This window comes from Brachyhypopomus gauderio, chromosome 10 (assembly GCF_052324685.1).
Source record: "Brachyhypopomus gauderio isolate BG-103 chromosome 10, BGAUD_0.2, whole genome shotgun sequence".
Taxonomy (NCBI): domain Eukaryota; kingdom Metazoa; phylum Chordata; class Actinopteri; order Gymnotiformes; family Hypopomidae; genus Brachyhypopomus; species Brachyhypopomus gauderio.
In genome coordinates this window covers 1090406-1107905 of record NC_135220.1, presented here as the reverse complement: position 1 = coordinate 1107905, position 17500 = coordinate 1090406, and the positions used below count along the sequence as shown (strand labels likewise).

At 48.8% G+C, this 17500-nt stretch overlaps 1 protein-coding gene across 9 annotated transcripts in view; it reads right to left on the bottom strand.

The window, feature by feature from the left end:
- Positions 1 to 3226: 3226 nt before the first annotated feature.
- Positions 3227 to 17500, bottom strand: part of casz1 (castor zinc finger 1) — a 149103-nt gene continuing 134829 nt past the window's right edge. For 7 of the 9 annotated variants that reach the window (XM_077018491.1, XM_077018490.1, XM_077018488.1 and 4 more), the window contains 11 exons: positions 16991 to 17123; positions 16344 to 16407; positions 15273 to 15436; positions 14657 to 14779; positions 14191 to 14502; positions 13878 to 14076; positions 12803 to 12974; positions 11009 to 11157; positions 10452 to 10686; positions 9309 to 9647; positions 3227 to 7321 (listed from right to left, as the gene is read on the bottom strand). In XM_077018491.1, coding sequence (XP_076874606.1) covers positions 6063 to 7321; positions 9309 to 9647; positions 10452 to 10686; positions 11009 to 11157; positions 12803 to 12974; positions 13878 to 14076; positions 14191 to 14502; positions 14657 to 14779; positions 15273 to 15436; positions 16344 to 16407; positions 16991 to 17123 — 3149 coding nt within the window. In that variant the 3' untranslated portion in view covers positions 3227 to 6062. The remainder of the gene's footprint in view (positions 7322 to 9308; positions 9648 to 10451; positions 10687 to 11008; positions 11158 to 12802; positions 12975 to 13877; positions 14077 to 14190; positions 14503 to 14656; positions 14780 to 15272; positions 15437 to 16343; positions 16408 to 16990; positions 17124 to 17500) is intronic. The other 2 variants (XM_077018494.1, XM_077018495.1) reach the window with 1 other exon arrangement.

The window sequence follows — 17500 nt, the reverse complement described above, 5'->3', positions numbered from 1 at the left end:
CGCTGGGCTTTCCCTGCTAAAACCCCCAACATCTGATTCTCTACAGAATCGTGTCAAATTAACCCAATTTATGACTTTATTTATGACTAGCACTTAAGAATTTCTTCAGTTGCCAAGAAAATGGGTCCTGTGTGTGTGTGCGTGGGCATTGTTGCCCACCCACAGGAGCACAATTGCTCCTCTGGGTGTGTTTGCATGTGTACATGCATGCGTGTGTGTGTGTGTGTGTGTGTGTGTGTGTGTGTGTGTGTGTGTGTGTGTAGACACATGCATGCCCACCCCAGCAGTAGAATAATTCCTCTGAACCCACACTGCTGCTACTGTTGTGTGCCGTGCTCTTCCCAGCACTCTCTCTGGCACAGACGTATAAACTGCTGAAGCCGTTTTCTTTTACCCCAGAGACGGCCGCTTGGTTTTAAGCAAACTACATCAAACGTAATGGCCCCCTGGACCGCAGCCAGATGAAGGTTTCATGAACGTCTTTCCTGTTGCCACTTGCTTAGTGCTGTTGCTTCATTTCTGGCGAGTTAGAGATGCACTTTGGATGAATAATCTGTCATGACGTCTACTACACATCAAAAAAACAGACGGGTTTCTCCATCTTCGCAGTAGATAGTGTAAGCACAAAAGATTGACATCCGAATGTTTATAAATCATCAACAGTCACATTTTATAATGTGCCTAGTTACTACAGTTCACAGCACATAAAACAAATAACAGACTTCTCAAGACTGAAAAAATACAGCAAACCCTTCACCTCACAAAAACAGATGCAAAATCTCCTCTCTTGTTATGAGAACGTGTCACACAGACTTTTTTCTAAGTGTACTCATGTGTCAATGACTGGTCCTCAAAATGAAATTCTTTGCTTATTCTTATTAATACACAGCTGTGCAGCTTCAAGCAAAAACCTGCATGATTCTGACAGGTGTGTGTTTGGTAAACATTACTTTAAGGAGCGGTTCAGTCGTCTGGCGAATTCTGTTCGCCTGTTTATCAGAAACTGAGACAAGTTTGTCTTCTGTCCGGTGAACTGGTGTGTGACCTACAATGATGATTACAAGTACAAGGCTAAATATATTTGTCCTGCCGTCTCTCACTTGAGCCTATGGAAATATTAAACAATATCCTCTGCTTCATGTTGTGTCAACACAGGAACAGAGAAAGAAACAGAATTTGTATATGGCTGGCATATGACACTGATTCCAATAAGGTCTTATAAATTGGCCGAATGTGTGTCCAATTCTCTTTTCCCTTTAGGGTCTCAGAACTTAATTTTTCACGCACACACACACACACACACACACAAACAACAGCTGCTACCAAAAGCACGAGGTCTCTTGATGGATCCTTTTTTTAATCTATGACCAAAGGTCCCCTGAAAAATAGACCCCCAAGAGTGGGAACAGGAAAATAACAGCATGTAGTGAAGATTAAAGGAGGAGCTGTCCAGAGATGGCACAGAACCCACTGAGTCCAGTAATGCCACAGTAGTGCGTTGGCAAGAACCAACCCGGTGCCACCTTTAACCCGTTTACATTTACATTCACAGTTACTTTTAGTGATTTGGCAATTGCTCTTAGCCAGAATAACTTACAAAACCATGCAAACAGCAGCAAGGCGGATGGGTGATGTGGGCAACCGAATTAAACATGTCTCAGTGTAGCAGAAGCAGAGGAACCACGTTGGCCTGTTTTACATTTAGCAAGAAACATCCGGAAATACTTTCACATGTGCTTAAGCTTTCTATAATGTGCATTTAGGCTACATCAACCATCAACCAAACTGAAAGGGGTTTTTTTTGCCTCAATGTGACACAAATCAGACTTTCTTTTGGGTTGTGTGGTCACTTATCTTTTCTAATCAGAAATTTTTCAGTCGGACTGGAGTGGATTTTGCCTATTTTCATGCACTTAGTCATCATCAGCCAGCCCTGGTCCATTTGCTGGTTTTAATACCACGAGTCAGATAACAAATACAATGTTTTTGTTGGCAATGACGCTGATGACTTGCAAAAAATGTATCAATGTGCACATGAATGCAGGTTCTGGGGACAGATGTGTTCACATGACAGACAGATACAGTTCACTTGCAATTACGAACTGAACTGTGAACCGTAAAAATCCCATCTGAGCAAAAACTCAGAAAAGTGAGACTTTTAATATGAACACAACATGCAGGGATGGTGCAGGTAGTGCCTGAAGCTCCATTCACCACAAGGACACTAAAGCGTCCACATTTTACTAGTTAGCATGTTGTCCTCTTCTGGATGGACAGATGTTTTGAGTGCATTACCCGTGTAAGAGAGTTGCTGTTTTGGTTAAAGCGGGTTTTATTTTCAGCTGTTCTGACTGCGAGAATTGACTGATGCCATTGAGGGCTTCGTGTGTCTCGCAGGTGCTCCACACATATACCCAACACACCTGTCGCTGACCCCGGACACGCCCGTCCATGACTTTAGCGTTTCTTTTCCTGGCCCACATATTGCACGCTGGGTCTAAAGCACGCATCACTTTTGGAGAGCAATATATCCTGTTCTCTTACTGTTTGTTCTTCAGTAACCCCCCCACATTACAGAAAGCAGACGCGTAATCCAATTACTCTTCTCTCTTCGCTTTATTTCTTCATTAAAACAGTAAAATGATCTGTCATTTCGGCAGCGGCCGCCGCAGGATTTGCAAGTCTCTTCCGTCTGGTTTTTGTATAATATGATTTTCATGTTTATTATTATTATTATATTTTTTTCCCCAAGACTACATGCAGGATGCCAGCTGGCGGACAGATGGTGGTGGCGGCTTCACTTGTTTTTTTATTTAAAGACACATCAGAAGCAAGAGGAGGGGCCAGGAGTGGGACCAGCTGGGACCGTGAGTCAGCAACTTGGCCATCAGGGACCCTGACACACACGGCCCGGCCCCCAGGACCGCTTCAGCCTGACTGCCACACCTGGACCGCAGAACCGGTGAAGCGGCATCTCCGTGCAGACTCGGCCGAGACGCCTGCCGTTTTCGCGGCTGTATTGGGGATCCACCAGAGCTCGACTGCGGGCAGTAAAAAAGCCACACGTCGCTTGGAAGCTGCCCGGACCCGCGGCAGTGCCAACGGTTCTGATCCTCCCGCTCGGTCCTGGGCCTTTCCCTCGACCTCGGGCCCAGACGGCTCTCGGACACGCTGCTCGGCATCCTGGGAAAGCCGTGGATGAATCCACAGCCTAACAAACTTAGCAAGCAAAACACCACGATCTAAAACACTGCTTAGTACATTTGCGTTGTTATAATAATTATATTTCCTTTATTTTTTTTTTTTTTACTTTTTACAAATCCTGCTATTTTACACACATAAAATGTATTCAAGTGCACAGTATTATCTCCCAGCCAAACTGCCATTTTTATCATTTCTGTCTTTTTTTTTTCTTTGAGAAAATGCAAGGGGACATGAATGAGGCCGACTTGCATTTGAGAGCAGAGAGCCTGTGAACGAGTCATGCTGTAAGCAGAGTACAGGTTTACAAACGAAAAACAAATCACACAAAAAAGAATGACAAAACTGAGGATGGCAGTAAATGAATCAGATATCAGATACACATCGCCACTGTACGCTCTGAATGTTGCACAACCTGGAAAAAACGTGATAGCTAATGGGAAGGTTTGTGGTACAAATGGAGCTTCACTGTTTCTTAACTACGAAGAGTTAAAAGATCTGATTTCCACTAAACGGCTACCTCTATGGGGAAACCATGAGAAGAATAATAGTTTAAAAAAAATCACACACATGAGCAAACTATTCTTGTTATTTTAATAATTAACCTTTTATTCTTTATTTCTGCTTTATGGTTTTATGGTCTTTTTTAAAGGAAGCTTTTAATCAAAGAGCATTTTTTGTTCATATATAGTTTTTACAGAAGAAAATACTATACAACCTTTTCCCTCTTGGAACAATATTTTGAAGATAATCATCTATACGTTTAATTACCTATATTATGATAGTTCTTTCAAAGCCATGTTTAAGAAAGAATTCACTGTAATTTCCTTTTCCTGTCATTTCCTAGACTTTCCCTCTAACACCATCCCTCACTTTCAGCTAAAGCCAGGCAAACAAAACCCATTGTTTTTTCTTTGTAATTTGGAGCGGAGCACTGCAGTAATTTCCTCTGTATAGAATTCATTTAATTTACAGTCATCATTAGTGTTACTCGTTAGACAGTTCAGGTGTGCCTGTTTCATATTGAAATCATCCAATCTCAGAAGCAAAGAAAATCAGTCCTTTTTTTTCTTTCTTTTTTTAAATAAAACACGGAACAACAGGTCTTCGTCACACAGACAATTATTTGTGCATAAAAGCAAAGTGAACAAAACGACAAAGTAAAGCAACTTCCCTGTTAAAAGATATATCGCCATCGTATTTCCGTAAGGTAAAAATGAATCTAAAAAGTGCAAAAGACACCCTAAAGTTTTCTCTTTGCAAGGTCACATAAATATTAAATAAAGTCATAAATGCTCAACCACAGCTTTTATAAAGAGAAAACAAAGCTTGAAACATTGTTTTCTGTCTGTATCGGTCAAACAAACAAACACACACTTCTGGAGCTTCACCCATCCATATGGCTACTCCTCCATCATCCTCCATCAATCTCCATCATCCTCCATGTCTCCATCTGTCCTTAGCTAAGAAAGTCTCTCCTTTAATATCAAACATATGAGGCTTCTAAAAAAAAAAAAGAACTTTCATCCATCGACTCCCAACTGTTACTCACAACATTTTTTAAAAATCATGCTACACCTGTAATGAAACTGTAATGAAAAAAAAAGAAGAGAACAGAAACACCTACAAGCTACAAGAGCTTCCCCACGTTCAGAGAGCACGCTGGATACTCGATCACACGTGTTAAGAGAGCAGAGGAGTGGTCACTATTCCCCCCCCCCCCCCCTCCTCCCGTCAGCAGCACCATCACGCACTCAGGACCTTTCAGGACCCTCCGGTGACCTGCGGCTCTCTGCTCAGACTGGTCACGCCCGTACAACTGGAGAGTATTGCCACAACGACAGCAATGGCAATACCAACGAAAAACAAAACGGCAACGGTGACGTGGTGGAGCAAAGTTGTAACAAAAAGTCTTAAACAGAAGACCGGACACGCTAACCTCGCGTACAGGAGAGTGCACTATCGGGACTCAATGCCTAGAGGGTCCACGTTTGAAAAGACGAGAAGAAAGGAAGACTAAGAGTTAGCATGGGATGTGATGCGCTCACCGAGTTAAATGTGTTATGGCCTAAAACCTGCGGTCTCTGGTCACTGGTTGTCCTGGTGACACGGAGCTGAACTGTCCACATGGAATGGGGTCTATGACACAACTGACCATGACACAATGTTTAACGTGAGAACTGTGATCACTGAAAAATAAGCATTAAAAAAAGTGTTAAATGGAAAAGCCTCTAAACCTAAGCATTGATGCGGGCCCCTGCACTAATAATAATAATAATCATTATTATTATTATAATTATTATAACAGTTGTAATAATGCAGGATGTTACTGAATTTGTTGTTTTAGCACATTCATTTAAAAAGCTCCCCATTGAATTCAAAGCGTGCCATTTCTTTCAACTGGTACAAGGATTGCACAGTTCTGTGACCGCACTTAAAATGTATATTAACATCCACACACATCTACTGTATATAGATATTCATATATATAGATTAGTTTTTTTCCTTATATTGTTTTTCACACACAAAAAGTAACAAACGAAATAGAATAAATTAAAATCAAACATGCACGCACACACAAAAGAGACTGATGTGTAGGAAAACGTTTACATTGCCACCCATGTGTAAAAGACGGCCTCGCCTGTCTGTTTCGCTGTTCATTTTTTAATGCATAATTAAATTAATAATGTTGGTCATCTTGTAAACATCATAATAAATCATTTTGGGCCTTCCCTTTGCTTGCGTAATTGTTATTTTCTTGTCATCTGCGGTGTCTCTGAGCATGATAAACGAGGCCCCTCAAACTCGGGTTTGTTCATAGTTTACAGGGATTGTTTCTTCGAGCTCCCGTGCAGCTTGGATCACAGGTCGGTCTCCTCTTTCTCCAGTCGGGAAGTCTCGGCGTGGTTCATGGAAGCGTGGAAACTTTCTCCATTGTCTTTCTCTCCATCCGGTTCAGCGATGGAATCGTCATACGAGTCCGTGTTCATGTCCTCCTCTGGCTCCTCCTCGTCATCGTCGTCGTCCTCTTCCTCGTGCACGGGCTCTTCCTCGGGTGACAGGTCATCTTCGGGGTCACCCGATGTGCCGGTGGTGTCGTCCTGCAGGTTTCCCAGGCCCATGGTGGCGGAGGCGGTCGCCATGGAGCCGGGGCTGGTGGACATGGGCTTTTTGCTCAGGTCCAGCGAGTCTCCGAGGCCCAGGCCAGCGGCGCCCTTCAGGAAGAACAGCGAGCTGCTGACGTCGGTGCCGAGGTTCAGAGAGCCGTCCAGGCTGATGCCCGAGCGGGGCAGGTCAGGGTACTCGCCGGGCCCCGCTCCCGTAGGGAGGTACGCGATCGTGGTGCCGTGACCCAGGCCCTGGGCGCCGGGTGAGGCTGAACGCAGGCTCACGGAGGCTGGAGGCGGGGCCAGCCCCGTCTGATGATGGTGGTGGTGGTGGTGGTGGCCGTCGCGGCCGGGCGAGACGGCGGCGGGCTCACCGCGCTCCTGCTTCTCGTGCTTGCGCTTGTGTGAGTCCATCTGCGACATGCCCACCACGGTGTGCTTGCACTCGGGGTACGTGCAGTGGAAGTGAGAGCACTTCAGCTTGTACTTGCAGTCGGCCACCTCGCAGTCCGCGCTGGAGCTGAACTGGCAGAAGCCCGCCGCGCTGATCACGTCCTGCTTGCCGTGGTGTTTACGGTGGGCCGTCACCTTGGTGCTGTCCGTGCAGCGGAAGCCGCAGCGCAGGCAGTGGAAGTGCGTGCTGTTGCCCGAGAACTGGCAGTCGGCGAAGTTGCAGCTCAGCGACGACTTGAAGCGCTTGAAGTCGTCCAGCACCAGGTTGTCCACGCGGTCGTGGTGCTGCGCATGCTTGTACATGTGCGTGCGCCCGCAGAACTTGTAGCCGCAGTTCTCCCGCGTGCAGTGGTAGTGCGTGACCTTCAGCGAGAACTGGCACGCCGCGTCCTTGCAGTCCTCGTACAGGTCGTAGCGGCGGAAGCCGTCCAGCATCATGCCCTCGTCCAGCATCTTGCGGGACGACGCCGTCTTGCGCCGCTTGCCGAACGGCGACATGTCCTCGATGATCCAGAAACGCTTCTTGGCACCCGTCGCCGCGGGGATGGAGATGGTGTTCCCTGGAGAAGAGACGGGGAGAGGAGTGACACATTAGGCCCGCCGTGCTGAAGCAGCATTGGAGTTGCTATTTCTGGCTTTGAGCAAAAAAAAAAAAAAAAAACACGCTTGCGGAGACGGAGGGAACGCAGAGAGGGGGCGGGTCCGATCACCACAGAGCACACGCTCGCCCTACTTGCTGCACGCACCACGTGAGTCCGTGCTGCGATGTAGCAGAGGACAAGCAGGCCTCGTGCACCTGCTCACATAACTGTGAAAGCGATGGGACTAACTTAAATAAAAAAACCTTCCTGGCCGTGTAACTTCGTGCTTTGGCGAGCGGGCCGAGGTCACGGAGGTCACCGTTAGGGATGCACCGATTCCGATATTAATATCTGTATCGGTCCCGATATTGGAAAAAACTCTAGATCGGGTATCGGTGACAATGTGACCGATCCATAAAAACAGAAAAAAATTCAGTCTAATTCTACGCTTGTAATGCTTTTCGGAGTTAGTTCAACCTTAAATATCCACTCTGTCCTGGATAGAAGTGAACTTGGACAGTTACCAGGCAAAGCACACAGAGGAGAGGTGAATCACTGACTAGTACTCGCGCTGGTGGTATTACACTTAGTCCGTTTATTTGCTGGTTGACCAAAATAAAGCTGGGCTCCAGCACTACTTGACTGTTCATACATGAACTAGTGAGTTGTCCAAAGCTCATTGAATGCGTTACTTACAGAAATAAAATAAAGAATAATATAAAGAGCAGTGGTCTCGGTCTACGGCAGAAAGCTAAAAAACAATAATATTCCTTACGCGTATTCAACTCGATCCCTTAAAGAGATAGTACACATATTTCTGGCCGTTGCATGCTTTGTGCTCTGCGTGATGTCTGCGCTAGCAAACTATCCGCATAGGTATTGCTGTTTCTCTTATTTCATCTCCTTATTTAAAATGATATTTAGAATTCTTGAACCATTTCAAAGGTTTCTTGCAGTTTATTTTTTTCATGTTTGACCAAAGTTGTGAACCTATTGTTTTTGTCAGTTTCGGGTTCTTTGGTATTATTTATTTTACATTCAATGTAACGACTAAAAAAATGTTTTAAGTCGATTCAGCACTGTTTTACTCTATCAGATCGGTATCGGATTGGTATCGGCCGATACTAAGCCTCAGATATCTGAATCGGTATCGGAAGTGAAAAACGTGAATCGGTGCATCCCCTAGTCACCGTGTCTGCTGCAGGACCCCCGTATGCGGCTGGGACAGTGAGGACCGAAGGCCCACTGACACCCGCTGATGGGAGGCCGGCCAGCCAAGGTCCCTCATACGGTGCCCCGCATGGACTCTACAAACTCTCTAAAAGCCGAGCACAAGTCCACAGGTTTGTTTAACAGAGGTTGCCAAATTGGGGAAAAATCTGCGAGAGGGATAGTGCATGCATTATAATGTAATGAGCTTTTTTTTCATCCCCCCCAGACCAAAAGTGTCTGGAAGTTGTTGGAACAGTTTGCAGACACACGGCTAACACGTTCAGGACCGAGCCTGTATGCTCTGGAGGTGCGGGAGGTCTGTCGGAGGCGGGGTGGGAGGTCTGTCGGAGGCGGGATGGGAGGTCTGTCGGAGGCAGGGTGGGAGGTCTGTCGGAGGCGGGGTGGGGGGTCTGTCGGAGGCGGGGTGGGAGGTCTGTCGGAGGCGGGGTGGGAGGTCTGTCGGAGGCGGGGTGGGAGGTCTGTCGGAGGCGGGGTGGGGGGTCTGTCGGAGGCGGGGCGGGGGGTCTGTCGGAGGCGGGATGGGAGGTCTGTCGGAGGCGGGGTGGGGGGTCTGTCGGAGGCGGGGTGGGAGGTCTGTCGGAGGCGGGGTGGGAGGTCTGTCGGAGGCGGGGTGGGGGGTCTGTTGGAGGCGGGGTGGGAGGTCTGTCGGAGGCGGGGTGGGAGGTCTGTCGGAGGCGGGGTGGGGGGTCTGTCGGAGGCGGGATGGGAGGTCTGTCGGAGGCGGGGTGTGTACCTGCGGCGTCCTGCACTATCGGGACGTCGTTTTTAACCGGAGACGGAGCGGCAATGACGGGGCTGAAAGCTGGCGTGTTGGTTGGCATGACAACGCTCCGAGCGGCTCCGAGAGAGGTGCTGAGCAGAGAGTATGAGACACAGGATGGAGAGAGGAGGTACGGGAGAGAGGGGAGGGGGGGCCGCAGGAGAGCCGGAGGGAAAGACGATGGAGGCTGAGACTGGAGCGGCGCCTGGGGGGCGGGTGGGACGGGTGGAGCGGGCGGAGCAGGTGGAGGTGCAGACTGAGAGGTGGGAGGAGTGTCAGCGGAGGTGGGAGCAGCAGAAGTAAGGGCCAGTCCTACAGAGAGGAGGTGCCCAGGGAGAGGAGTGGGGGGGGGGGGGTTTGGCAGGGAGGGGGGGTGGACAAGACATACAGACAGAGGCAAACAGGTCCATACACATCCACACACACGCGTGCACACACACACACACATACAGACACACAAGGGGATTGGGAGGTAGAAAGGGAAGAGATCAAAAATGAAATACCCAAAGGCAAATGGCGATGAAAAAGAAACAAACCAGACAACCAGCCAAAAGCAACAGTGATGAGAATGAAAGATCATATTTTTTAATTAAACGGTGCGCACATTAAAAAATCATTCCAACGCAGGAGAGACCCGATTTGAACAGCAAAAGCCCAGATTTAAGCCCAGAGAAATGGTGTGCTGTCCCCGGATGCCCCCGAGCGCGTGGTGTAGGTGGAGACTGTGTGTCAGCCGGGTGAGATGGCACTAATGTGAGCAGGGTGAGTGGGGCACTATATAATACGTTTACTGCTCCATAATGTGATGAGTGTCATTACGGTGGAAAACATTCACCAGTTCTGATGCTTCGCAGACAAGTCGCTGCGTTCATGAGCGGCGGATGCCGGGGGGGGGGGGGGGGGAGCAAGGAGTGGGCAGGCTTTTACCATCAGCTCCTCTCACCAGGGCCTACGGGTCAAAGACGCCCTGGTTCCCCCCCACTGGTCAGCGAGGCGAGACCTCTCGGCGAGGGCCGAGCTCAAGCTTGCAGTGTGTCTCTGGCTGTCATGAGCGAACGGCGTAGTTTGACGTGCTGTTCGTTAACGCGACGCCAGACGGGTGGGGCGGCTCCTCACCTGCGGGGGAGCTGTCGTTGCCCACGGGCGTGCTGGTGCAGCTGCGGTCTTGGTTGGAAGACTCGGAGGAGAGGCCGAGGGGACTGCCCCCACCCATGTAGTCCATGTAGTCATCACCTTCCTCCATCATGCCTGGGTAGCTGGGGCCCAGGCCCGGGAGGCCGGCCATGGCGCCGGTCGAGGTCAGACCGGACATGTGCTGCATCTCCTCTGACTGGTGGCCGTGACGGACCACCTACGACACAAAGACACCCACAGCTCAGTCAACAGGACCACAGAAGTGCACAAATTCACAAGCCGCTAATAGAGCCCCTGTTATCGGACCGGGTCCATCAAAGCCTTTTTTTTGCAAAGCAATTTCCATTACGTGACATGCAAGAGAAACTAATCAGACATCTTCATCAATGACCTGCCTGCTTCTTCCTACTCCACAAATCAAAGCATGTAGATATAATAACACAGACTCTACCAAACTCCCCCGTGTTTGTATTCCTTATTCAAAACAACGACGGGCTGACGAAGGCGTCCACGGGACCCGGCGAACTGGCCGCACGCACCTGGGACGGGACTCGGTCGAAGTTCTTCCCCAACATCCTCCGCATGTGTTTGCGAGCGTGGGAGGTCATCTGGTGCTTGAGCAGGAAGGAGAAGAGACAGCCCTCGCGGATGCAGTGGAAGTGGCTGTTCACCTGGTTGTACTTGCAACCTTCACCAGAGAGCAAACACACAGAAGAGCCTGTGAAACGAGGGACGACCTCACACCGGCTGCCCACACCGAGGTGGAGCGGGGGGGGCAGATGAGTCCAGTGTTTATGCCCCCCCCCCCCCCCACAAGAGTGTCACACTGAGAAAGTGCAGCATCGTGGATTAGACCTGCAGCGTTCTTTATTACAATGACATCTTTTATTCAATTTGGAATTTACATAAATACATTCTGCATTTGGAGAGGCAATAATGCACAACCCTGCAAACCAAAGTAAACACACAATTATTTCCATATTAAATTCATTTTTCACAACCTATCTTCTGATGTTGTGTCTGTTCAGGCCCCCCCCCCCCCCCCCCCCCCCACACTGCCACTGCCTGTCTCCCCTTTATAAGGAAGCCCTACAGTTTTTAATTGCTATATGTTTTCAAATTAAACGACTGCTTTTCTGGGTTAATCAAATAATGCAGAAAGGTAATAATTTTATTGTGAATAACGCACACAAAAAAAATAATTGAAGGAGAAACTCGCGGGGCAGGTGGGCAGGCCTGTCCGTAACCATGGCGTCTGTGACACGGCGTGACTAGCTGCTTGTCGTCGGGTCGCTTTTGTAAACACGGACGGTGCGCTTTAAACGGAGTTCAGCAAATAAGAGCGACACGCTGAAATATCAAGGCCCTTTGTGCCCGCGCGCCCTGCTAACAACGTCACCGGCGCGCGGTTTAACGCTGCTGCCATGGATACCACCCTCACAGGGCAGCTGAACCATCAATTCTTTATGATCCCGGTGCTTGCTTTGGTAACGCTGGCCTTATTTTTTTTTACTTGCTAAACAATGAGGGGAACAACATGGCTACTAACCAGGGTCACCCCCCCCCTCTACCGTAAAAAAAAACAAAAAACTTTTCTCCTTTCCTTGAGGAAGGGAGGAAGGGGGGGGGGGGGCTTTCAATTTGCCTGTGTGATGATGATGGAGGCTTGAAAAAGAACAGGCCAAACAGAGCGAGCTAGACAGGCCCAGTAATTAACAAACATGTGTAATTGCTCATTCCTGACAGGTTAAATATACCCAAGAAAACAGCCCCCCCCATTTGATTGCTTACTATAAATACTGAAGTATTAATGTATGACAAAAAGGCCGACGCCATTTTTCTCTGGCCGATTTCGATCTAGATGAAAGATTTTCCCTACTTCACAATTTTGTCGCACCCGTTTTTTTTTTTTTTTTTTTTTTTTACGGCCTAACTTATTTGTTTTGAAATGCAGCGACGGCTTAGTCGGGCACTTCGACGTCGGTGTCTGGTTACTACAGACACCCAAAGAAAACCTCCACTACTGCGTTGGCACTAATGGAATAACCGCTACCGAGGGGGGTGGCCGAGGGAGGTCAGATCACGTCAGAGGTTGTCTGGAGACATGTGTCTTTCATCGGAAGCCAGTGACTGAAAGAATAAGAGCTGTGTGTGTGTGTGTGTGTGTGTGTGTGTGTGTGTGTGTGTGTGTGTGTGTGTGTGTGTGTGTGTGTGTGTGTGTGTGTGTGTGTGTGTGGGATATAAGCGGTGGAATATATAGGCTAACGCAAATTAGACATGGCGGTCATCCTTGTCTCTCCCCCCCCCCCCAACCTGCTGCGCTTGGAACTTACCCAGCCGGCCGCACTCCTCCCTCTTGGTGAAGTATTTGAAGCCGTTGGCCGCACGCCTCTCAGCCTTCTCGTGCTTCTTGACGTGCCAGGGCAGCTTAGTGGTGATGTTGGTGACGAAGTAGCAGCCCGGCCGCAGGCAGTGGTAATGGCCCCGCATCCTGAACTCACAGTGCTGGGGGGGGGGACACACACACAGAGGTGACTCGCACGGGAGTAGACCGAGCCATCTTTAACAACCGGCACAGAACATTCTCCTGCACGAACCCCCTGGAAGGCCTTTTATAACACAGCCAATTATTTGACTTTGAATTCATTTGTGAGGATTATGCAACTGACCATCTTTTTTTAAACAAAACGGGCTCAGTTAAGCTGTCACGCTAGTCCTCTGAGAGTGAAGAAAGTGGGTTATGTCCTCGTATTAAATCTACTTTTCTCTTCGTTCATCTCGCGCAAGGGTTCTAACTGACCGGCCGCTTGTGTCAAAACCTCGGACCGCTGGGTCATTCGCAGCAACCATCACGAAAAAAAGCTACTGGTTTGGATCACATGGAGACTCCCGTGTTTGATAGAACTCGTCATCGACTCATTTAGGTAAGAACATTCCTCCCTTCAGTGTAACCTGCTTCCACACCACCATCTGTTTGCAGAGTGGCGTCTCCCTGAGGAGCAGACAAACAGGATCTGCTCGGCTCAGGCGAGGAGTGGGGGGGAGAGCAGGGATAGGGCGCATAAATGAATTAATTTAAACGTGTTTGGCTCCAAATAAGGGCACAGGAATGGAGAAGAGAGCTTTGTTCTATTAATGATGACATTTTTGATGAAAAGCTTAGACCCTTTTTTTCTCTCCCCTCCTGCATTGGAGCATTTAAGTGTTTTCATCTTAATTCTTTACCCATGAGTTAATCAGATCACATGAATATTTTGTATTAATTATAAGGATCCGTTTTTTCCTCTCTCTGCCCATCCACACCGTCCTGTTTGTCTTAAAGTATGGGTGTTGTGAGACTGCGCAGTCCCGCGTGCGGTCTAAAAGGTGGTGTGTAGCGAAGGCAGCGAGCACGTGGCCCCAGCTCACCTGGTTGGGGCACAGACACTGCAAGGAGTAGTAGGAGAACTGGTCTCGCACGTTGACCAGGCTGTTGTTGGGGTTGATGTGGTCCAGGCAGTGGGACTCGGCCTTCCCCGACGTCTTACACACGTACTTGCAGTTACCGAACAGACAGTGGAAGTGGAACTTGTTGGAGTATTTGCAGTCGGTGGCCAGGCAAGGGTCACTGGTGGAGAGAAAATGACCAGAAAGGTGAGTTGTGAACTGGGATGTGGTGAACGTAGACGCTACAATCCTGTGTCCCGCTGAGGAGCTGTGGTCTTAACCGTGGTCCACTCACTTCTCCTGGAACTGCAGGAAGCCAGGTTTGACCTGAGGCTTGGAGTTCTCCAGCGAGGTGGTGGCCAGCGGCGACGTGGCGGCCATGTTGGGCATGGAGGCCGGGAGATGGGGGATGGAGCCCGCAAGCTGTTTCCACGCCAACAGGGAGGGGGAGGAGCCATAGCCCCCGGACACGCCCGTGCCGGGAACCTCCATGGGGGGCGTGGTGGCCACGGCGGAGCCGGGGGCAGTGAGGCCGCCCTCGTTGGAGTCCTTGCCCTCGTTGAACGAGGCCTCCGATTTAACCTTTAGGTTGGCTCTGAAGTGGAAGCTAATGAGAGACAGACACAGCATTACATCCAATTAGATCCCAGCGCAAAGCAGTTAGCGCGGCTCACCATTGTGACGATACTGTAACAACGTACAACGAGACAAGTGTGAAAAGCGAGAACGGCAGGGCGGGAGGGAACGAAAGCGAGTCTCACTTGGCGTGTTTGATGGCTCCGTCCACGGTGCTAAAGAGAGCGCCACAGTCCTCCACCACGCAGTGGAAGTGGACCTTCTGCAGGAAGTCACACTGGGCATCGCACACTTCGTCCGTGTCGTATCTGCAGCGCACGGCAAACGGAAGAGCTCGTGAGGATGGGAGTGAAATGAAGAGCAAAGGTGCGGCGCTGGTGAATAAACCGGTCCGATGCTTCGGGCCCGCTTGCTACGTCTCACTTCAGAGAGTCTGAGTGTGCGAGACCACTAGACCTGGACCAGCAGCTGCTGTGACATTTCGTCTGGGCTTTAACACAAAACGCATAATCATAACACTTGTCCTGACCAAATGTTTTGTTCTTTTTTTTCTGCACAAACGGCTCACACAGCAGGTCCAGGTGACATACGACATCAAACAGGGTGACGATGACACAACACAGAAGCCGTCTTGGCTAAAACTAGACATGGTGAAGGCAGTGGAGAATCGTGGACAGTAATATAGCAGATCTTCAACAGAAGCTCTTAGCAGCAAATTTAATTAAATGAACGAGTGGACGGAGGAAGAGGGCCGTGGGCACTCTGGTAGCAGCACAGGGGACTGAAGAACTGAAGCGTTACCTGCGCAGGTAGCTCTTCCAAAGCTCCACGGGTTTTTCTGGAATAGACCTCTTCATTAGCCGGCTGAGATACTGGGCTGCTTCAGAGGCGTCGGGCGCCTGGCCCCCCGGCATTTCGGACTTCAGACTCAGAGCGCCGAAGAACCCGGGGTTCACCTGTGTCATCTGTACACAGAACGAACCACACCATGTGAGCGCACGCACACACACACACACACACACACACACACGTGCGTATGCATGTTGTGACAACTGTTGCTGCAAACGCAATCAGTCTCCACTTGAGAGCAGGTCAACACACACCTACGCAGAGGGTCCCCGGAGAGCACTGGGGTGTGTTTCAAGCACTGCAGGACCTGAGCCCTAAAGACACCCATGAGGGCTGAGAACTGCAGGCCATTCCCACAACCCAGCACCCCCCCTGCAGTACACAAGAGCTGTTCTGTGCCAGAACACATATATGTGCTTTAGCTACTACAAGCCCTGGTACAAGGGTGGGCGAGAGAGGGAGAGAAAGCTGAACAGTGCTGAGCCCTGGGGAAAAACCTCGCCCGATACCTCTTTAAATCACGAATGTAATGGAACTCGTACACCACGACATTTGTATTCGTCAAAAAAGATGTATGATTAAAACAATGTCCATTTTAATCTGCGCAAAAACACACAACATTTAAATATTCGCCCAGTAACGTTTAGTCTTTTTAAAAAATGAGGGTGACATGGAGTCCTTCTTTTTTCTCCCTGCTGACTTTTTAATCAAATAATTTACAAACTCCATAAATAAAGACAGAGCGGATGGGAGAGGAAGAGGAGGAGGGAGACGCACACAGAGTTCAAACCAGCTCATCAAAAAACAAACATCTCTATATATCTGGCGTGGCATCCAACTCGGGCTTCATTATATTAATTTGTGAGCGGTAGGGCTGAAATTACACTCCATGAAAAATGGCCGGAAAATTTAAATGATACAAACTCATCTTATTAGTGGTGAAACATTAAAAAAAACAAACAGGCCCCTCTGTGTGTTGCTAATTTGTCTTGAGACGAAAAGCGCCTGATGGATGGATCTTACCTTATTCATAAGTGAGGATAAAAGAGATGTATTTCCCGGTGCGGGGTGTCCGTTTGATTCATTACTGGAACAACCAAAATGAACAATGTTTAGGCAAGATTTGCATGGGAACAGTAAATATTATTATTTATTTCTGAGTGTGTGAATATTTAATGAGGAAATGGAAAAGAGACACATAAATAAGATGATTGTCCACATTGAAAACTGACTGAGTTTGTGTTTTGGAGGGGCGGGGTTAAAATCAAGGTTTGCACTAATACCCTTTCATTTAAATGAATAGCATGCCATGTTTCATACTTGACGTGTATTATAAAAAAAAAAGCAGATGAAAAAAAATATGGGTAAATCTTTACAATTGTGTGATAGATTTGTGCAAAGGGTGCATTTTAGACAGACAGAGCGATGGTGCGTAAATCCACCACTTGACCACTTTGCAGACCCACCTTGTGAGAGGGTTTTAACAAGAGCACTCACACTAATTAACACAATACAGTATTATTCCAGAGATAAATCAGAGTTGAGCAGAATGGCTGGGCACTGGGTGACATAAAGCCTGGGGGGGGAGGGGCTGGCTTGGGGGTGGGGCTTGCTCTGGGGTGAGGACAGGTCAGAGCAGGATTGGGGGCGGGGCCGGATCTGGGCCTTACCTGTGGTCTTTCTTGCTCAGGTCAAGGGTGTGTTCTTGCATGCACTCCTGCGAGCCTCCGGAGGTGGTGTCCATTGGCTCCTGTTTAATCTGAACTGGATTAAACCGGCCTGCCTGAGTATGCTGTCCGTTTCCTGAGGAGAGATAGCACGAGAGAGAGAGACAGACAGAAAGAGAGAGAGAGAGAGACAAACAGGGACAGACAGACAACAGAGTTATTGTTGGTCAGCATTATTACCCAGTGATGAGATCCAATCTGACTGGTGTCCAGACTGAGGAGAGGAGTGATAATTATTGCAGAATTATGTCAAGACGTCAAGGCGTTTAAATGGTGATTGAGAGTCGAGAGGAATGGGAGGAAAAGACTCCTTTTTCAGCAGCTCTTGTCACAACCCATTTGCAGACGGGCCCTTAACTGGACATTACTGCGCACGCTAACGCTGAGCCAAACTGGCAGGTTCAGACGGACCCCCCCCCCCAACCCCCCCACATCACCGCACGTCCTTGTTGG